This window comes from Oncorhynchus masou, chromosome 18 (genome assembly GCF_036934945.1).
Source record: "Oncorhynchus masou masou isolate Uvic2021 chromosome 18, UVic_Omas_1.1, whole genome shotgun sequence".
In the NCBI taxonomy this organism is placed as follows: Eukaryota; Metazoa; Chordata; class Actinopteri; order Salmoniformes; family Salmonidae; genus Oncorhynchus; species Oncorhynchus masou.
The window spans coordinates 19,371,643-19,389,142 of NC_088229.1; the positions used below are offsets into that span (position 1 = coordinate 19,371,643).

The 17,500-nt window shown below is 40.9% G+C and overlaps 1 protein-coding gene across 1 annotated transcript in view; it reads right to left on the minus strand.

The window, feature by feature from the left end:
- LOC135504148 (plexin-A2-like) overlaps positions 1-17,500 on the minus strand; it is a 467,742-nt gene that overhangs the window by 57,477 nt on the left and 392,765 nt on the right. The window contains exons 20-22 of the mRNA XM_064922474.1: positions 17,236-17,470; positions 5,641-5,783; positions 4,619-4,887 (exon numbers count right to left, since the gene is read on the minus strand). Of these exons, the coding sequence (XP_064778546.1) occupies positions 4,619-4,887; positions 5,641-5,783; positions 17,236-17,470 (647 nt within the window). The remainder of the gene's footprint in view (positions 1-4,618; positions 4,888-5,640; positions 5,784-17,235; positions 17,471-17,500) is intronic.

A 17,500-nucleotide genomic window follows, 5' to 3' on the forward strand; every position in this document is an offset into this window, starting at 1 on the left:
GTTGTCTGTGCCCAATAATGTTTGTCCCAAGTTGTGCTGCTACTATGTTGTGTTGCTACCATGTTGTTGTTATGTTGTGTTGCTACCATGTTGTGTTGCTACCATGTTGTGCTGCTACCATGTTGTGTTGCTACCATGTTGTGCTTCTACCATGTTGTTGTTATGTTGTGCTGCTACTATGTTGTGTTGCTACCATGTTGTGTTGCTACCATGTTGTGTTGCTACCATGTTGTTGTTATGTTGTGCTGCTACTATGTTGTGGTGCTACCATGTTGTGGTGCTACCATGTTGTTGTTATGTTGTGCTGCTACTATGTTGTGTTGCTACCATGTTGTGCTGCTACCATGTTGTGCTGCTACCATATTGTGCTGCTAATATGTTGTTATCTTAGGTCTCTCTTTATGTAGCGTTGTGTTTTGTCGTGATATATGTTTTGTCCTATATTCAAATGTTATTGTTTTAAATTCCCCGTCCCCGCAGGTAGGCCGTCATTGTAAATAGGAATGTGTTCTGAACTGACTAGTTAAATAAAGGTTACATAAATAACCCATGTGTGGTGGCGTTCTCTGACCGTGTAAACCAGGTCCGGGGCTGTGGCGGTTAGTAATAACTACATGGTCACACACTACTACGGAACTACTGCTCCTCCTGCTGCCTCAGATACTGGGCCTCCATATAGTATAAGTCCCAAATGGCACCCTATTCCCTACAAAGTGCACAACATTTGACCAGACCCCTATGGGCCTTGGTCAAAAACCACACACTATATAGGAAATAGGGGGACATTTAGGACACACTAATAGAGATAAAACATTTTATCTACACTTCGCTAGGGCTCTGGCCAAAAGTAGTGCACTATGTAGGAAATAGGGTACCATTTGGGGTGCACCCTATCTGTGTGGGCTGAATGGGATGGATGACTGGACTGTCACAGTGGGAGAGATAGTAGCTGCTGAAGTCTCCACGTGGGCTGTAGGGAAGTGTATGACTGAAATGTAAAGTAGCGTAGAGGCTCCTGATGGGTTTCAGGGAAGGGAAGTGTAGATGTATCTCTACAGTTGTGTCCTAAATTGCACCCTATGTATATCAGGAAACGGGTGATCTTTGGCACACAGTCACAGACTACATCAGTAGAGGAAGCGATGGAAGGCAGAGATGGACTAATTCATTAATAATAGGTAGAGATGGTTCAGGCCTAAACATAATGACAGGCTCAGTCATCCTGTTATCAACTGTTAATTGATGAGCTGCCATCAGAGCAGAACAGAGCTGTCCTATTCCTCAACCATCCCCATTAATGACAACAACACATTACTGTGGGTTACACATATGTTCAATTTCAGTCACTATGAGGATTTTCCTTTGCTTATGACTCAGCTCGCTCCTTCCTCTCTGTGTCAGCCAACAGGACCTTTGCCACAATGAGCCACAAGAAACAGTGTATCAAATTGGTAATCCATTAAATTCTTTTGAAGAAATGGTAGGTAATGTTAAAAAAAACTAAAGGAATATTCAGGCCTGAAGGCCAGACCAGCAGGACTTAAACCCTTGTGTTCCTAATGACGGGAGATAAAGGAAACCACGGCCAGCAAGGAGTGTGTCGGGCTGGCGGCTGGCATTTTAAATAACATAACAGCATAATCCAGGTCATTTGCCTCTCCTCTCCTCTTCTCTCTGTTTGTTGTCTCTTCTCTTCTCTTCTCTTCTCTTCTCTCTCTCTGTTTACTTCTCTCTTCTCTCTCTCTTTTTCTCTCTCTTTCTCTCTCTCTGTCTCTTCTCTTCTCTGTCTCTTCTCTTCTCTCATCTCTATCTTCTCTTCTCTCTCTCTATTCACTTCTCATCTCTCTGTCTCTTCTCTCTCTGTCTCTTCTCTCTGTTCACTTCTCTCTCTGTCTCTTTTCTTCTCTTCTCTCATCTCTCTATCTTCTCTCTCTTCACTTCTCATCTCTCTCTCTTCTCTTCTCTCTCTGTCTCTTCTCTCTCTCTTCTTTTCTCTCTCTGTCTGTTCACTTCTCTCATCTCTCTGTCCCTTCTCTTCTCTCCTCTCTCTGTTTGTTATCTCTCTCTCTCTCTCTCTCTCTCTCTGTGTTCACTTCTCTCATCTCTGTCTCTTCTCTTCTCTCCTCTCCTCTCTATTTTGTCTTTCTCTTCTCTCCTCTGCTTGTTGCCTCTCTCGTCTCTTCTCTCCTCTCTCTATGCTCACTTCTCTCCTCTCTCTGTTTGTCATCTCTATCTTCTCTTTTCTCTCTGTCTGTTCACTTCTATCCTTTCTATGTGTCTCTTCTCTGCTAGTTGCCTCTCTCTTCTCTCCTCTCTGTTTGTCATCTCTCTCTTCTCTTCTCTGCTTGTTGCCTCTCTCTTCTCTCCTCTCTCTGTTTGTCATCTCTCTCTTCTCTCCTCTGCTTGTTGCCTCTCTCTTCTCTTCTCTGCTAGTTGCCTCTCTCTTCTCTTCTCTTCTCTGGTTGTTGCCTCTCTCTTCTCTTCTCTTCTCTGCTAGTTGCCTCTCTCTTCTCTCCCTTCTCTGTTTGTCATCTCTCTCTTCTCTACTCAGTTTGTCGTCTCTCTTCTCTCCTCTCTCTGTTTGTCGTCTCTCTCTTCTCTTCTCTGCTTGTTGTCTCTATCTTCTCTTCTCTCCTCTCTCTCTCTGTTCACTTCTGTCCTCTCTCTGTTTGTCATCTCTCTCTTCTCTTCTCTGCCTGTTGCCTCTCTCTTCTCTCCTCTCTCTGCTTGTAGTCTCTCTCATCTCTCCTCTATCTGTCGTCTCTCTCCTCTGCTCTGCGTGTTGCCTATCTCTTTACTCCTCTCTCTGCTTGTAGTCTCTCTCATCTCCTCTGCTTGTTGCCTATCTCTTCTCTCCTCTCTGGAGATGGGGTTAAGGCGGACTGTGACAGTTCTGCTGGTCACCTGCTAACCCATCCATAAGCCTATAAAACGATACAAAGATGGCAGCCTTTACTCTAGTGAAAGAGTAAGAGGACTCTATATTTAAAGATATAGTCCATGGCCCTGAGTCCTGTCGAAAACAATCTAGATAGGAGACAGGAGACAGAAAGAGAAAAGTAAAGCGAAGCTACTGCTGAATGTTTGATGAGGAGCCAGAGGAGTGTGTAAGTGAGACTGACAGTGGTACAGTTGTGTACTCTCAGACTGATTGAGATTGGGGTGGGGCGGGGGGAGAGAGAGAGAGACAGACCACTGTAACTGACTCAGTGAGTATAGCCTTGCTATTGTGCACACTGTCCAAAAAACGAGGTGGAAACTGAGCTGCACATCCTAACCTCCTGCCCAATGTATGACCATATTAGAGACATATGTTTCCCTCAGATTAAACAGACCCACAAAGAATTCAAAAACAAACCCAATTTTGATAAACTCCCATATCTACTGGGTGAAATACCACAGTGTGCATCACAGCAGCAACATGTGACCTGTTGCCACAAGAAAAGGTCAACCAGTGAAGAACAAACACCATTGTAAATAAAACCCATGATTTATGTTTATTTATTTTCCCCTTTGTACTTTAACTATTTGCAAATAATATGACATTTGTAATGTCTTTATTCTTTTGGAACTTTTGTGAGTGTAATATTTACTGTTCATTTTCATTGTTTATTTATTTTGTTTATTATCTACTTCACATATGTTTCCCATGCCAATAAAGCCCTTAAATTAGAGAGAGAGAGAGAGAGAGAGAGAGAGAGAGAGAGAGAGAGAGAGAGAGAGAGAGAGAGAGAGAGAGAGAGAGAAAGAGAGAGAACGAGAGAGAGAGAGAGAGAGAGAGAGAGAGAGAGAGAGAGAGAGAGAGAGAAAAGGAAAAAGGTAGAGGGATGGATAGTGGGTAGGCCACATCGTTGTTTCTTCAGCGCTGATCTCCTAAATCACAACTAATGACGCCTAGAGAGCTCCTGGCTGAGTGGAAGAGAGAGACTCCTGGAGGGTTTAGTCCCAGGCAGGGACTACAGTATATCTCCCCTGAGGAGAGAGACTCAGCAGGGCCTTAGTGTGCCGGAGTAGTACCTGGCCCATCTCCTCCATTATGAAGACTGCTACTAATGCCAACTGTCCGCACAACCTGCAACCACTCAAAAGTTTATCATGATCTCTCATAGAGTGAACAGGAGACTCAAAGTCTGGCAATAAGAGTCAAGTATCCCCTGCTCAAGAGATGTTGCTGCCTGAAAGGTCACGAGAAATGACGTGGCTTTGTTCTTAACAAGTATCAAAACTATGAAAGCGACTACAACTCTCTATCTTGGCTGATAATTCAAAGGTTACTAAACAAGTACTTGTTGCTAGAAATTCATATCTTGCCATTGTAAATGAAGTACATATGACATATTAGGACTTTTGATGAATGGAATCAATACAAGTGGTAGAATGCACCTCTCTGATCCACACTCCATCTATCTATTAACAACATCCTCCCACTGTTTTCCACCTCCACTATCTCTACTTCCCATTCCATTCTGCCCACAGCAGATGTGCTCATACTGCATGTGTGAGCATAGATGTGTGTGTCTGTGCATACATGCATAATGCATCTGTGTGTGTGTGAAAGTGTAAACGTTTATGTATGTGTGTGTACATATACAAATGTGTATGAAACTGCATGTCTTACCTGCGCAGCAGCAACTTGGGGTGGTTCTTGCTCTCCAGGTTCTTGTCAATGAGGTCAGAGAGCAGGTGTTTGAGCACGTCGGTGGCGTACTCCAGTTTGCCCTGCAGCGCAGTCATGATGAGAGACGCCACGTTGCCGCGGTCACGCATGGAGAAGGAGCGTTGGAGCTCCAGAGTTCTGATGAAGGTTAGCAGAAACACCTTGTTGTTGATGAGCTGAGCGAAAAGTTTCAGAGCCTTCTCTGTGCTCAGCTGGCCGTTACCTGACACCTAGGACATACAGGACAGGATACAAAGGGTTAACATGCCACATGACAACACATGGTTTCTGTGTTAAGAGTTCTACTTTAAACAACTTCATACACACCCAGATTGTTTCATATGTGACAGAACTGCACTACTGCTTTTCTTACACTCAGTTGATCATGAAGGGGCATTATGAGGCGCTAGCATACAGTACATTCTGCTGTTTCTATTGGGCCTTTATTCCTCACTATCACACCATATCACCCTCATACAGTCAACAGGCTGACCCTAATAAGCCTGTTACCCATGTACCCTAATAAGTCAACTCATCCAGCAACTCACACCCACCCTGTACTCCCCTATAAAGAATAGCAGAGTATTAAAGGGACTCTGTGGAGTGTGTTTCAGTCAGTCTGTCCCATGTAGAGGAGGTCCCAGGGCTGCCAGCGAACAGGACATTACCCACTTCATTACTCCTGATGAAGGACGCGCTGGTGGGTGAAATAGACGCACGTCGGGATACTGTACTGGGACCTGTGTGTGTGTGTGTGTGTGTGTGTGTGTGTGAGAGAGAGAGAGGCCAGAGAGGCAGAACGACATACGAGTGTCAGTCTCCCCCTGGCACTGTGGTGCTTATGGAGGGCATGCTGTGGAAGCTCTCTCTCACTCTCCTTTTCCTCACTCTGTCTCTCCTTTCCTCATTTCTCTTTCCCTCTCCCATTCCCCCTCCATACTTTTCTTTGTCTACTTTTTCTCTCCATCTCTCTCTCTCCATACCTCCAGTTCTATGAGAACAGGGTGGTCCTCGATGCCAGGGAAAAGGACTCTCATGGCGTAGGTCCGGTAGTCCAGGTGGGGGATACCAGCTCTGTCCAGATCACTGGTCAGCTCGTTGATGTCCGTCTGCAGCTCAGCAAAAGCTGGAGGAGGTTGGTAGAGAGAGGAGAAATGAACCGCACTGTTAGTATGGATCAACTGATTTCAGACCTGCTGGTTTAATTGAAACCATAGATCTCCATGTATTAGTATGTACACCCACTAGCTATGGTGACCCCCTCCCTCCCACACACACACACACACACACACACACACACACACACACACACACACACACACACACACACACACACACACACACACACACACACACACACACACACACACACACACACACACACACACACACCCCTCTGGGGGCCAGTAAATTGGCTGTACTGTACTGTATCTAAGCTCCGGTGTGTTCCCTGCTGTTAGGGGCTGCAGGTGAGAGCTGGATAATTGGTCCCTTCCTGACTGAGTCCTGCTGGGCCTTGCTCTGCCCTGCGGTTGTCCCCTTAGCCTCTGTACAGCCAATCACAGTCATATCTCCCCCATGCCTACAGCCTGCTCCACAGCACCCCTGCTAGCCCAGCCCAGGGCCCAGGGCTCAGGCATACACCCCTGGAGGGGAACCCAGGTACCTAGCTGCCCCTCAAAATCCACCCTCGGTGCACTACACTCTTCCTGAACACAGATGCTGTTTAAAACATGACCCTTCGGTGTGTCTCCTCGCCTGTGTGTGTGTCTGCTAAGAGTATCTCTCCGTCTGTCTGTATGTGTCCAGGGCTTTAGCTCTATAAGCCCCATGTAGCTGTGTGCTGCTCAGCTCTGTTCACACCCCCCAGCTGGGCCCTACAACAGACATAGAGCAGACCTCACTATGAACCTCTCTACTCTGCCACAGCCCTGACACAACCCAGAGAAACAAGACAATGACATTTAGAGGATATACCCTTCTAGTATACTATGTCTTCAATATGTCCTATCTTTGTAATTCTGTATGTTAGAGTAATTCTATGTGCTGCATTTCTGTATGTTAGAGTTATTCAATGTGCTGTAATTCTGTATGTTGGAGATATTCTATGTGCTGTAATTCTGTATGTTGGAGTTATTCTATATGCTGTAATTCTGTATGTTAGAGTTATTCTATATGCTGTTGTTATTCTATGTGCTGTAATTCTGTATGTAAGAGTTATTCTATGTGCTGTAATTCTGTATGTTAGAGTTATCCTATGTGCTGTAATTCTGTATGTTGGAGTTATTCTATATGCTGTAATTCTGTATGTTAGAGTTATTGTATGTGCTGTAATTCTGTATGTTAGAGTTATTCTATATGCTGTAATTCTGTATGTTAGAGTTATTGTATGTGCTGTAATTCTGTATGTTAGAGTTATTCTATATGCTGTAATTCTGTATGTTAGAGTTATTGTATGTGCTGTAATTCTGTATGTTAGAGTTATTCTATATGCTGTTGTTATTCTATGCGCTGTAATTCTGTATGTTAGAGTTGTTCTACATGCTGTTGTTATTCTATGCGCTGTAATTCTGTATGTTGGAGTTACTCTATGTGCTGTAATTCTGTATATTGTAGTTATTCTATATGCTGTAATTCTGTATGTTAGAGTTATTGTATGTGCTGTAATTCTGTATGTTAGAGTTATTGTATGTGCTGTATTTCTGTATGTTAGAGTTATTCTATATGCTGTTGTTATTCTATGTGCTGTAATTCTGTATTTTGGAGTTATTCTATATGCTGTAATTCTTTATGTTAGAGTTATTGTATGTGCTGTAATTCTGTATGTTAGAGTTATTGTATGTGCTGTATTTCTGTATGTTAGAGTTATTCTATATGCTGTTGTTATTCTATGTGCTGTAATTCTGTATTTTGGAGTTATTCTATATGCTGTAATTCTGTATGTTAGAGTTATTGTATGTGCTGTAATTCTGTATGTTAGAGTTATTGTATGTGCTGTATTTCTGTATGTTAGAGTTATTCTATGTGCTGTATTTCTGTATGTTAGAGTTATTGTATGTGCTGTATTTCTGTATGTTAGAGTTATTCTATATGCTGTTGTTATTCTATGTGCTGTAATTCTGTATTTTGGAGTTATTCTATGTGCTGTAATTCTGTGTGTTATAGTTATTCTATATGTTGTAATTATGTATGTTAGAGTTATTCTATGTGCTGTAATTCTGTATGTTGGAGTTATTCTACGTGCTGTAATTCTGTATGTTGGAGTTATTCTATATGCTGTTGTTATTCTATGTGCTGTAATTCTGTATTTTACAGTTATTCTATATGCTGTAATTCTGTATGTTGGAGTTACTCTATGTGCTGTAATTCTGTATGTGAGAGTTATTCTATGTGCTGTAATTCTGTATGTTAGAGTTATCCTATATGCTGTAATTCTGTATGTTAGAGTTATTCTATGTGCTGTAATTCTGTATGTTAGAGTTATTGTATGTGCTGTAATTCTGTATGTTAGAGTTATTGTATGTGCTGTATTTCTGTATGTTAGAGTTATTCTATATGCTGTTGTTATTCTATGTGCTGTAATTCTGTATTTTGGAGTTATTCTATATGCTGTAATTCTTTATGTTAGAGTTATTGTATGTGCTGTAATTCTGTATGTTAGAGTTATTGTATGTGCTGTATTTCTGTATGTTAGAGTTATTCTATATGCTGTTGTTATTCTATGTGCTGTAATTCTGTATTTTGGAGTTATTCTATATGCTGTAATTCTGTATGTTAGAGTTATTGTATGTGCTGTAATTCTGTATGTTAGAGTTATTGTATGTGCTGTATTTCTGTATGTTAGAGTTATTCTATGTGCTGTATTTCTGTATGTTAGAGTTATTGTATGTGCTGTATTTCTGTATGTTAGAGTTATTCTATATGCTGTTGTTATTCTATGTGCTGTAATTCTGTATTTTGGAGTTATTCTATGTGCTGTAATTCTGTGTGTTATAGTTATTCTATATGTTGTAATTATGTATGTCAGAGTTATTCTATGTGCTGTAATTCTGTATGTTGGAGTTATTCTACGTGCTGTAATTCTGTATGTTGGAGTTATTCTATATGCTGTTGTTATTCTATGTGCTGTAATTCTGTATTTTACAGTTATTCTATATGCTGTAATTCTGTATGTTGGAGTTACTCTATGTGCTGTAATTCTGTATGTGAGAGTTATTCTATGTGCTGTAATTCTGTATGTTAGAGTTATCCTATATGCTGTAATTCTGTATGTTAGAGTTATTCTATGTGCTGTAATTCTGTATGTTAGAGTTACTCTATGTGCTGTAATTCTGTATGTTGTAGTTATTCTATGTGCTATAATTCTGTATGTTAGTGTTACTCTATATGCTGTAATTCTGTATGTTGGAGTTATTCTATATGCTGTTGTTATTCTATGTGCTGTAATTCTGTATGTTGGAGTTACTCTATGTGCTGTAATTCTGTATGTGAGAGTTATTCTATGTGCTGTAATTCTGTATGTTAGGGTTATTCTATATGCTGTAATTCTGTATGTTGGAGTTACTCTATGTGCTGTAATTCTGTATGTGAGAGTTATTCTATGTGCTGTTGTTATTCTATGTGCTGTAATTCTGTATGTTAGGGTTATTCTATATGCTGTAATTCTGTATGTTGGAGTTACTCTATGTGCTGTAATTCTGTATGTGAGAGTTATTCTATGTGCTATAATTCTGTATGTTAGTGTTATTCTATATGCTATAATTCTGTATGTTAGTGTTATTCTATATGCTGTAATTCTGTATGTTAGTGTTATTCTATATGCTGTAATTCTGTATGTTAGAGTTATTGTATGTGCTGTATTTCTGTATGTTAGAGTTATTCTATATGCTGTTGTTATTCTATGTGCTGTAATTCTGTATTTTGGAGTTATTCTATGTGCTGTAATTCTGTGTGTTATAGTTATTCTATATGTTGTAATTATGTATGTTAGAGTTATTCTATGTGCTGTAATTCTGTATGTTGGAGTTATTCTACGTGCTGTAATTCTGTATGTTAGAGTTATTCTATATGCTGTAATTCTGTATGTTGGAGTTACTCTATGTGCTGTAATTCTGTATGTGAGAGTTATTCTATGTGCTGTAATTCTGTATGTTAGAGTTATTCTATGTGCTGTAATTCTGTATGTTAGAGTTACTCTATGTGCTGTAATTCTGTATGTTGTAGTTATTCTATGTGCTATAATTCTGTATGTTAGTGTTACTCTATATGCTGTAATTCTGTATGTTGGAGTTATTCTATATGCTGTAATTCTGTATGTTAGAGTTATTGTATGTGCTGTAATTCTGTATGTTAGAGTTATTCTATATGCTGTTGTTATTCTATGCGCTGTAATTCTGTATGTTAGAGTTGTTCTACATGCTGTTGTTATTCTATGCGCTGTAATTCTGTATGTTGGAGTTACTCTATGTGCTGTAATTCTGTATGTTGTAGTTATTCTATATGCTGTAATTCTGTATGTTAGAGTTATTGTATGTGCTGTAATTCTGTATGTTAGAGTTATTGTATGTGCTGTATTTCTGTATGTTAGAGTTATTCTATATGCTGTTGTTATTCTATGTGCTGTAATTCTGTATTTTGGAGTTATTCTATATGCTGTAATTCTTTATGTTAGAGTTATTGTATGTGCTGTAATTCTGTATGTTAGAGTTATTGTATGTGCTGTATTTCTGTATGTTAGAGTTATTCTATATGCTGTTGTTATTCTATGTGCTGTAATTCTGTATTTTGGAGTTATTCTATATGCTGTAATTCTGTATGTTAGAGTTATTGTATGTGCTGTAATTCTGTATGTTAGAGTTATTGTATGTGCTGTATTTCTGTATGTTAGAGTTATTCTATGTGCTGTATTTCTGTATGTTAGAGTTATTGTATGTGCTGTATTTCTGTATGTTAGAGTTATTCTATATGCTGTTGTTATTCTATGTGCTGTAATTATGTATGTTAGAGTTATTCTATGTGCTGTAATTCTGTATGTTGGAGTTATTCTACGTGCTGTAATTCTGTATGTTGGAGTTATTCTATATGCTGTTGTTATTCTATGTGCTGTAATTCTGTATGTTAGAGTTATTCTATATGCTGTAATTCTGTATGTTGGAGTTACTCTATGTGCTGTAATTCTGTATGTGAGAGTTATTCTATGTGCTGTAATTCTGTATGTTAGAGTTATCCTATATGCTGTAATTCTGTATGTTAGAGTTATTCTATGTGCTGTAATTCTGTATGTTAGAGTTACTCTATGTGCTGTAATTCTGTATGTTGTAGTTATTCTATGTGCTATAATTCTGTATGTTAGTGTTACTCTATATGCTGTAATTCTGTATGTTGGAGTTATTCTATATGCTGTTGTTATTCTATGTGCTGTAATTCTGTATGTTGGAGTTACTCTATGTGCTGTAATTCTGTATGTGAGAGTTATTCTATGTGCTGTAATTCTGTATGTTAGGGTTATTCTATATGCTGTAATTCTGTATGTTGGAGTTACTCTATGTGCTGTAATTCTGTATGTGAGAGTTATTCTATGTGCTGTTGTTATTCTATGTGCTGTAATTCTGTATGTTAGGGTTATTCTATATGCTGTAATTCTGTATGTTGGAGTTACTCTATGTGCTGTAATTCTGTATGTGAGAGTTATTCTATGTGCTATAATTCTGTATGTTAGTGTTATTCTATATGCTATAATTCTGTATGTTAGTGTTATTCTATATGCTGTAATTCTGTATGTTAGTGTTATTCTATATGCTGTAATTCTGTATGTTAGAGTTATTGTATGTGCTGTATTTCTGTATGTTAGAGTTATTCTATATGCTGTTGTTATTCTATGTGCTGTAATTCTGTATTTTGGAGTTATTCTATGTGCTGTAATTCTGTGTGTTATAGTTATTCTATATGTTGTAATTATGTATGTTAGAGTTATTCTATGTGCTGTAATTCTGTATGTTGGAGTTATTCTACGTGCTGTAATTCTGTATGTTGGAGTTATTCTATATGCTGTTGTTATTCTATGTGCTGTAATTCTGTATGTTAGAGTTATTCTATATGCTGTAATTCTGTATGTTGGAGTTACTCTATGTGCTGTAATTCTGTATGTTGGAGTTATTCTATATGCTGTTGTTATTCTATGTGCTATAATTCTGTATGTTAGTGTTATTCTATATGCTGTAATTCTGTATGTTGGAGTTATTCTATATGCTGTTGTTATTCTATGTGCTGTAATTCTGTATGTTGGAGTTATTCAATATGCTGTAATTCTGTATGTTAGAGTTATTCTATATGTTGTAATTCTGTATGTTAGAGTTACTCTATGTGCTGTAATTCTGTATGTTGTAGTTATTCTATGTGCTATAATTCTGTATGTTAGTGTTATTCTATATGCTGTAATTCTGTATGTTGTAGTTATTCTATGTGCTATAATTCTGTATGTTAGAGTTATTCTATGTGCTATAATTCTGTATGTTATTGTTATTCTATATGCTGTAATTCTGTATGTTGTAGTTATTCTATGTGCTATAATTCTGTATGTTAGAGTTATTCTATATGCTGTAATTCTGTATGTTAGAGTTATTCTATATGCTGTAATTCTGTATGTTGGAGTTATTCTATATGCTGTAATTCTGTATGTTGGAGTTATTCTATATGCTGTAATTCTGTATGTTGGAGTTATTCTATATGCTGTAATTCTGTATGTTGGAGTTATTCTATGTGCTGTAATTCTGAGTGGTAAAGCTGTCTTCAGGCTAGCTGGAGGGAATACATACAGTAACTTTCCTGATCTTCCTCTGGGCTCTATGTTCAGAGGTCAGCTGGTGAAGTGAACAGAAGCGTGCCCTGTCTGTACTATGGCCCACCAGGGGTGTGTGTGTGTGTGTGTGTAGGGCAGCAGAGCTCAGCACTAACACAGATTTATTAGGCTTTAACGAGGCCTGCCTAAAAATCTCAAATGAGGCCATGCCTTTACAACAAACTCTGAAACAGACACTGCCACACACACACACAGACTGAAACAGACACTGCCACACACACACAGACTGAAACAGACACTGCCACACACACACAGACTGAAACAGACACTGCCACACACACACAGACTGAAACAGACACTGCCACACACACACAGACTGAAACAGACACTGCCACACACACACAGACTGAAACAGACACTGCCACACAGACACAGACTGAAACACACATGCCACACACACACCGACTGAAACACACATGACACACACACACAGACTGAAACACACATGCCACACACACACAGACTGAAACACACATGCCACACACACACAGACTGAAACACACATGCCACACACACACAGACTGAAACACACATGCCACACACACACAGACTGAAACACACATGCCACACACACAGACTGAAACACACATGCCACACACACACAGACTGAAACACACATACCACACACACACTGACTGAAACACACATGCCACACACACACAGACTGAAACACACATGCCACACACACACAGACTGAAACACACATGCCACACACACAGACTGAAACACACATGCCACACACACAGACTGAAACACACATGCCACACACACAGACTGAAACATACATGCCACACACACACAGACTGAAACACACATGCCACACACACAGACTGAAACACACATACCACACACACACAGACTGAAACACACATGCCACACACACAGACTGAAACACACATGCCACACACACACTGACTGAAACACACATGCCACACAAACACAGACTGAAACACACATGCCACACACACAGACTGAAACACACATACCACACACACACAGACTGAAACACACATGCCACACAAACACAGACTGAAACACACATACCACACACACACTGACTGAAACACACATGCCACACACACAGACTGAAACACACATGCCACACACACAGACTGAAACATACATGCCACACACACAGACTGAAACACACATGCCACACACACAGACTGAAACACACATGCCACACACACAGACTGAAACATACATGCCACACACACACAAAATGCCATGAAATAAAGATGATATGCCATTACAGACGTGTTCATAGGAGAACATGTGTTTCATCAGTGTGTGTAAGTCAGTGTGTGTAAGCCAGTGTGTGTAAGTCAGTGTGTGTAAGCCAGTGTGTGTAAGCCAGTGTGTGTAAGTCAGTGTGTGTAAGCCAGTGTGTGTAAGCCAGTGTGTGTAAGTCAATGTGTGTAAATCAGTGTGTGTAAGCCAGTGTGTGTAAGCCAGTGTGTGTAAGCCAGTGTGTGTAAGCCAGTGTGTGTAAGTCAGTGTGTGTAAGCCAGTGTGTGTAAGTCAATGTGTGTAAGTCAGTGTGTGTACGCCAGTGTGTGTAAGCCAGTGTGTGTAAGTCAGTGTGTATAAGCCAGTGTGTGTAAGTCAGTGTGTGTAAGCCAGTGTGTGTAAGCCAGTGTGTGTAAGCCAGTGTGTGTAAGTCAGTGTGTGTAAGCCAGTGTGTGTAAGTCAGTGTGTGTAAGCCAGTGTGTGTAAGCCAGTGTGTAAGTCAGTGTGTGTAAGCCAGTGTGTGTGAGCCAGTGTGTGTGAGTCAGTGTGTGTAAGCCAGTGTGTGTAAGCCAGTGTGTGTAAGTCAGTGTGTGTAAGTCAGTGTGTGTAAGCCAGTGTGTAAGTCAGTGTGTGTAAGTCAGTGTGTGCAAGCCAGTGTGTGTGAGCCAGTGTGTGTGTGAGCCAGTGTGTGTGACCCAGTGTGTGTGTGTGTGTGCCAGTGTGTGTGTGTGTGTGTGTGTGTTTGTGTAAGCCAGTGTGTGTTAGCGATAGACAAGCACCATGTGCATTTAGTGTGCCACGATCAGCATCAAAAACAGGGTAAACTAAACAGCAGAGACTGTGTGTATGTCAGACAAAACCTGACTCACTAACCCAGATTCACAATAACTTGTATTACATTATACAACACATACCACCAGTTATTTACTTATTGTCAATGTGTGTCTTTCATGTGATTATAACATGCCTTAGTGGAGCCCAGCTAGCTAGCTCAGTCTTAAACCCTACAAGGAAACTGGACTCAAAGTGTCTCAAAATAGCTATGTAGAGCAGAAGAGGACCAAACATAATTGCTTAACTCTTCACAGACATTTTGAGAGACTGATTTCAGTTTCTGTACCTGTGATGACATGACTTTGTTGCTAATGGAGGATAAGGATATAGTCTAGTGTACATGATTAGCGACTCTGGCCTGAACTGACCTTCCATAACCCTATGCCAGGGTTACCCCTTTGCTTAGCACTACACAGTCTAGACCAGGGTCACCCCCTCCGCCAGGTTTTGGTTTTTGCCTAGCACTACACACTCTAGACCAGGGTCACCCCCCCGCCAGGCTTTCGTTTTTGCCTAGCACTACACAGTCTAGACCAGGGTCACCCCCCCCCCCCGGCCTGAACTGACCTTCCATAACCCTATGCCAGGGTTACTCCTTTGCCTAGCACTACACAGTCTAGACCAGGGCCACCCCCCCCGCCAGGTTTTGGCCACCCCCCGCCAGGTTTTGGTTTTTGCCTAGCACTACACAGTCTAGACCAGGGTCACCCCCCCGCCAGGTTTTGGTTTTTGCCTAGCACAACACAGTCTAGGCCAGGGTTTTTGCCTACACCCCCCAGCCAGGCTTTCGTTTTTGCCTAGCACTACACAGTCTAGACCAGGGCCACCCCCCCCCCCCGCCAGGTTTTGGTTTTTGCCTAGCACTACACAGTCTAGATCAGGGTTACCCCCTGCCAGGTTTTGGTTTTTGCCTAGCACTACACAGTCTAGACCAGGGTCACCCCCCCCCCGCCAGGTTTTGGTTTTTGCCTAGCACTACACAGTCTAGACCAGGGTTACCCCCCCCGCCAGGTTTTGGTTTTTGCCTAGCACTACACAGTCTAGACCAGGTTTAGTTTGTGAGAGTTGCAACTAATAGTATGTGGATTATTTGCTGAATGTCTATGGATGTTTCCCTAGATGCATTTCAATGTTACTGATAACAAATAAAACACAGACTATTAGTTGGCTATCTACAGTGCCTTGCGAAAGTATTCTGCCCCCTTGAACTTTGCGACCTTTTGCCACATTTCAGGCTTCAAACATAAAGATATAAAACTGTATTTTTTTGTGAAGAATCAACAACAAGTGGGACACAATCATGAAGTGGAACGACATTTATCAAACTTTTTTAACAAACCAAAAACTGAAAAATTGGGCGTGCAAAATTATTCAGCCCCCTTAAGTTAATACTTTGTAGCGCCACCTTTTGCTGCGATTACAGCTGTAAGTCGCTTGGGGTATGTCTCTATCCGTTTTGCACATCGAGAGACTGAATTTTTTTCCCATTCCTCCTTGCAAAACAGCTCGAGCTCAGTGAGGTTGGATGGAGAGCATTTGTGAACAGCAGTTTTCAGTTCTTTCCACAGATTCTCGATTGGATTCAGGTCTGGACTTTGACTTGGCCATTCTAACACCTGGATATGTTTATTTTTGAACCATTCCATTGTAGATTTTGCTTTATGTTTTGGATCATTGTCTTGTTGGAAGACAAATCTCCGTCCCAGTCTCAGGTCTTTTGCAGACTCCATCAGGTTTTCTTCCAGAATGGTCCTGTATTTGGCTCCATCCATCTTCCCATCAATTTTAACCATCTTCCCTGTCCCTGCTGAAGAAAAGCAGGCCCAAACCATGATGCTGCCACCACCATGTTTGACAGTGGGGATGTTGTGTTCAGGGTGATGAGCTGTGTTGCTTTTACGCCAAACATAACGTTTTGCATTGTTGCCAAAACGTTCAATTTTGGTTTCATCTGACCAGAGCACCTTCTTCCACATGTTTGGTGTGTCTCCCAGGTGGCTTGTGGCAAACTTTAAACGACACGTTTTATGGATATCTTTAAGAAATGGCTTTCTTCTTGCCACTCTTCCATAAAGGCCAGATTTGTGCAATATACGACTGATTGTTGTCCTATGGACAGAGTCTCCCACCTCAGCTGTAGATCTCTGCAGTTCATCCAGAGTGATCATGGGCCTCTTGGCTGCATCTCTGAACAGTCTTCTCCTTGTATGAGCTGAACGTTTAGAGGGACGGCCAGGTCTTGGTAGATTTGCAGTGGTCTGATACTCCTTCCATTTCAATATTATCGCTTGCACAGTGCTCCTTGGGATGTTTAAAGCTTGGGAAATATTTTTGTATCCAAATCCGGCTTTAAACTTCTTCACAACAGTATCTCGGACACAGGTGGATTGTATTTATCATCATTAGTCATTTAGGTCAACATTGGGTCATTCAGAGATCCTCACTGAACTTCTGGAGAGAGTTTGCTGCACTGACAGTAAAGGGGCTGAATAATGTTGCACGGCCAATTTTTCAGTTTTTGATTTGTTAAAAAAGGAGAGAGAAAAAAAATACAGTTTTATATCTTTATGTTTGAAGCCTGAAATGTGGCAAAAGGTCGCAAAGTTCAAGGGGGCCGAATACTTTCGCAAGGCACTGTAAATAAAGTGTTACTCACCTTCCTTGCACTCCAGGGCGACCCGGGACTCCAGGTTGTCCATCTGCATCTGCAGGCGTTTCAGGGTGAGGTCATTCTCCCGCGACTTGCGTTTGTATGCGATGAGGACGAGGATGACGATGATAAGGAGAAGGCCTCCGCCGGCGGCGATGGAGACGATGGCGGGAAGGGTGAGCAGGCTGTCTGACAGGATGTGGACCGCCCCTGGAGATACATGGAGACCGCCCACCTGGACCTGATATATATACACACACAGTATATTAAA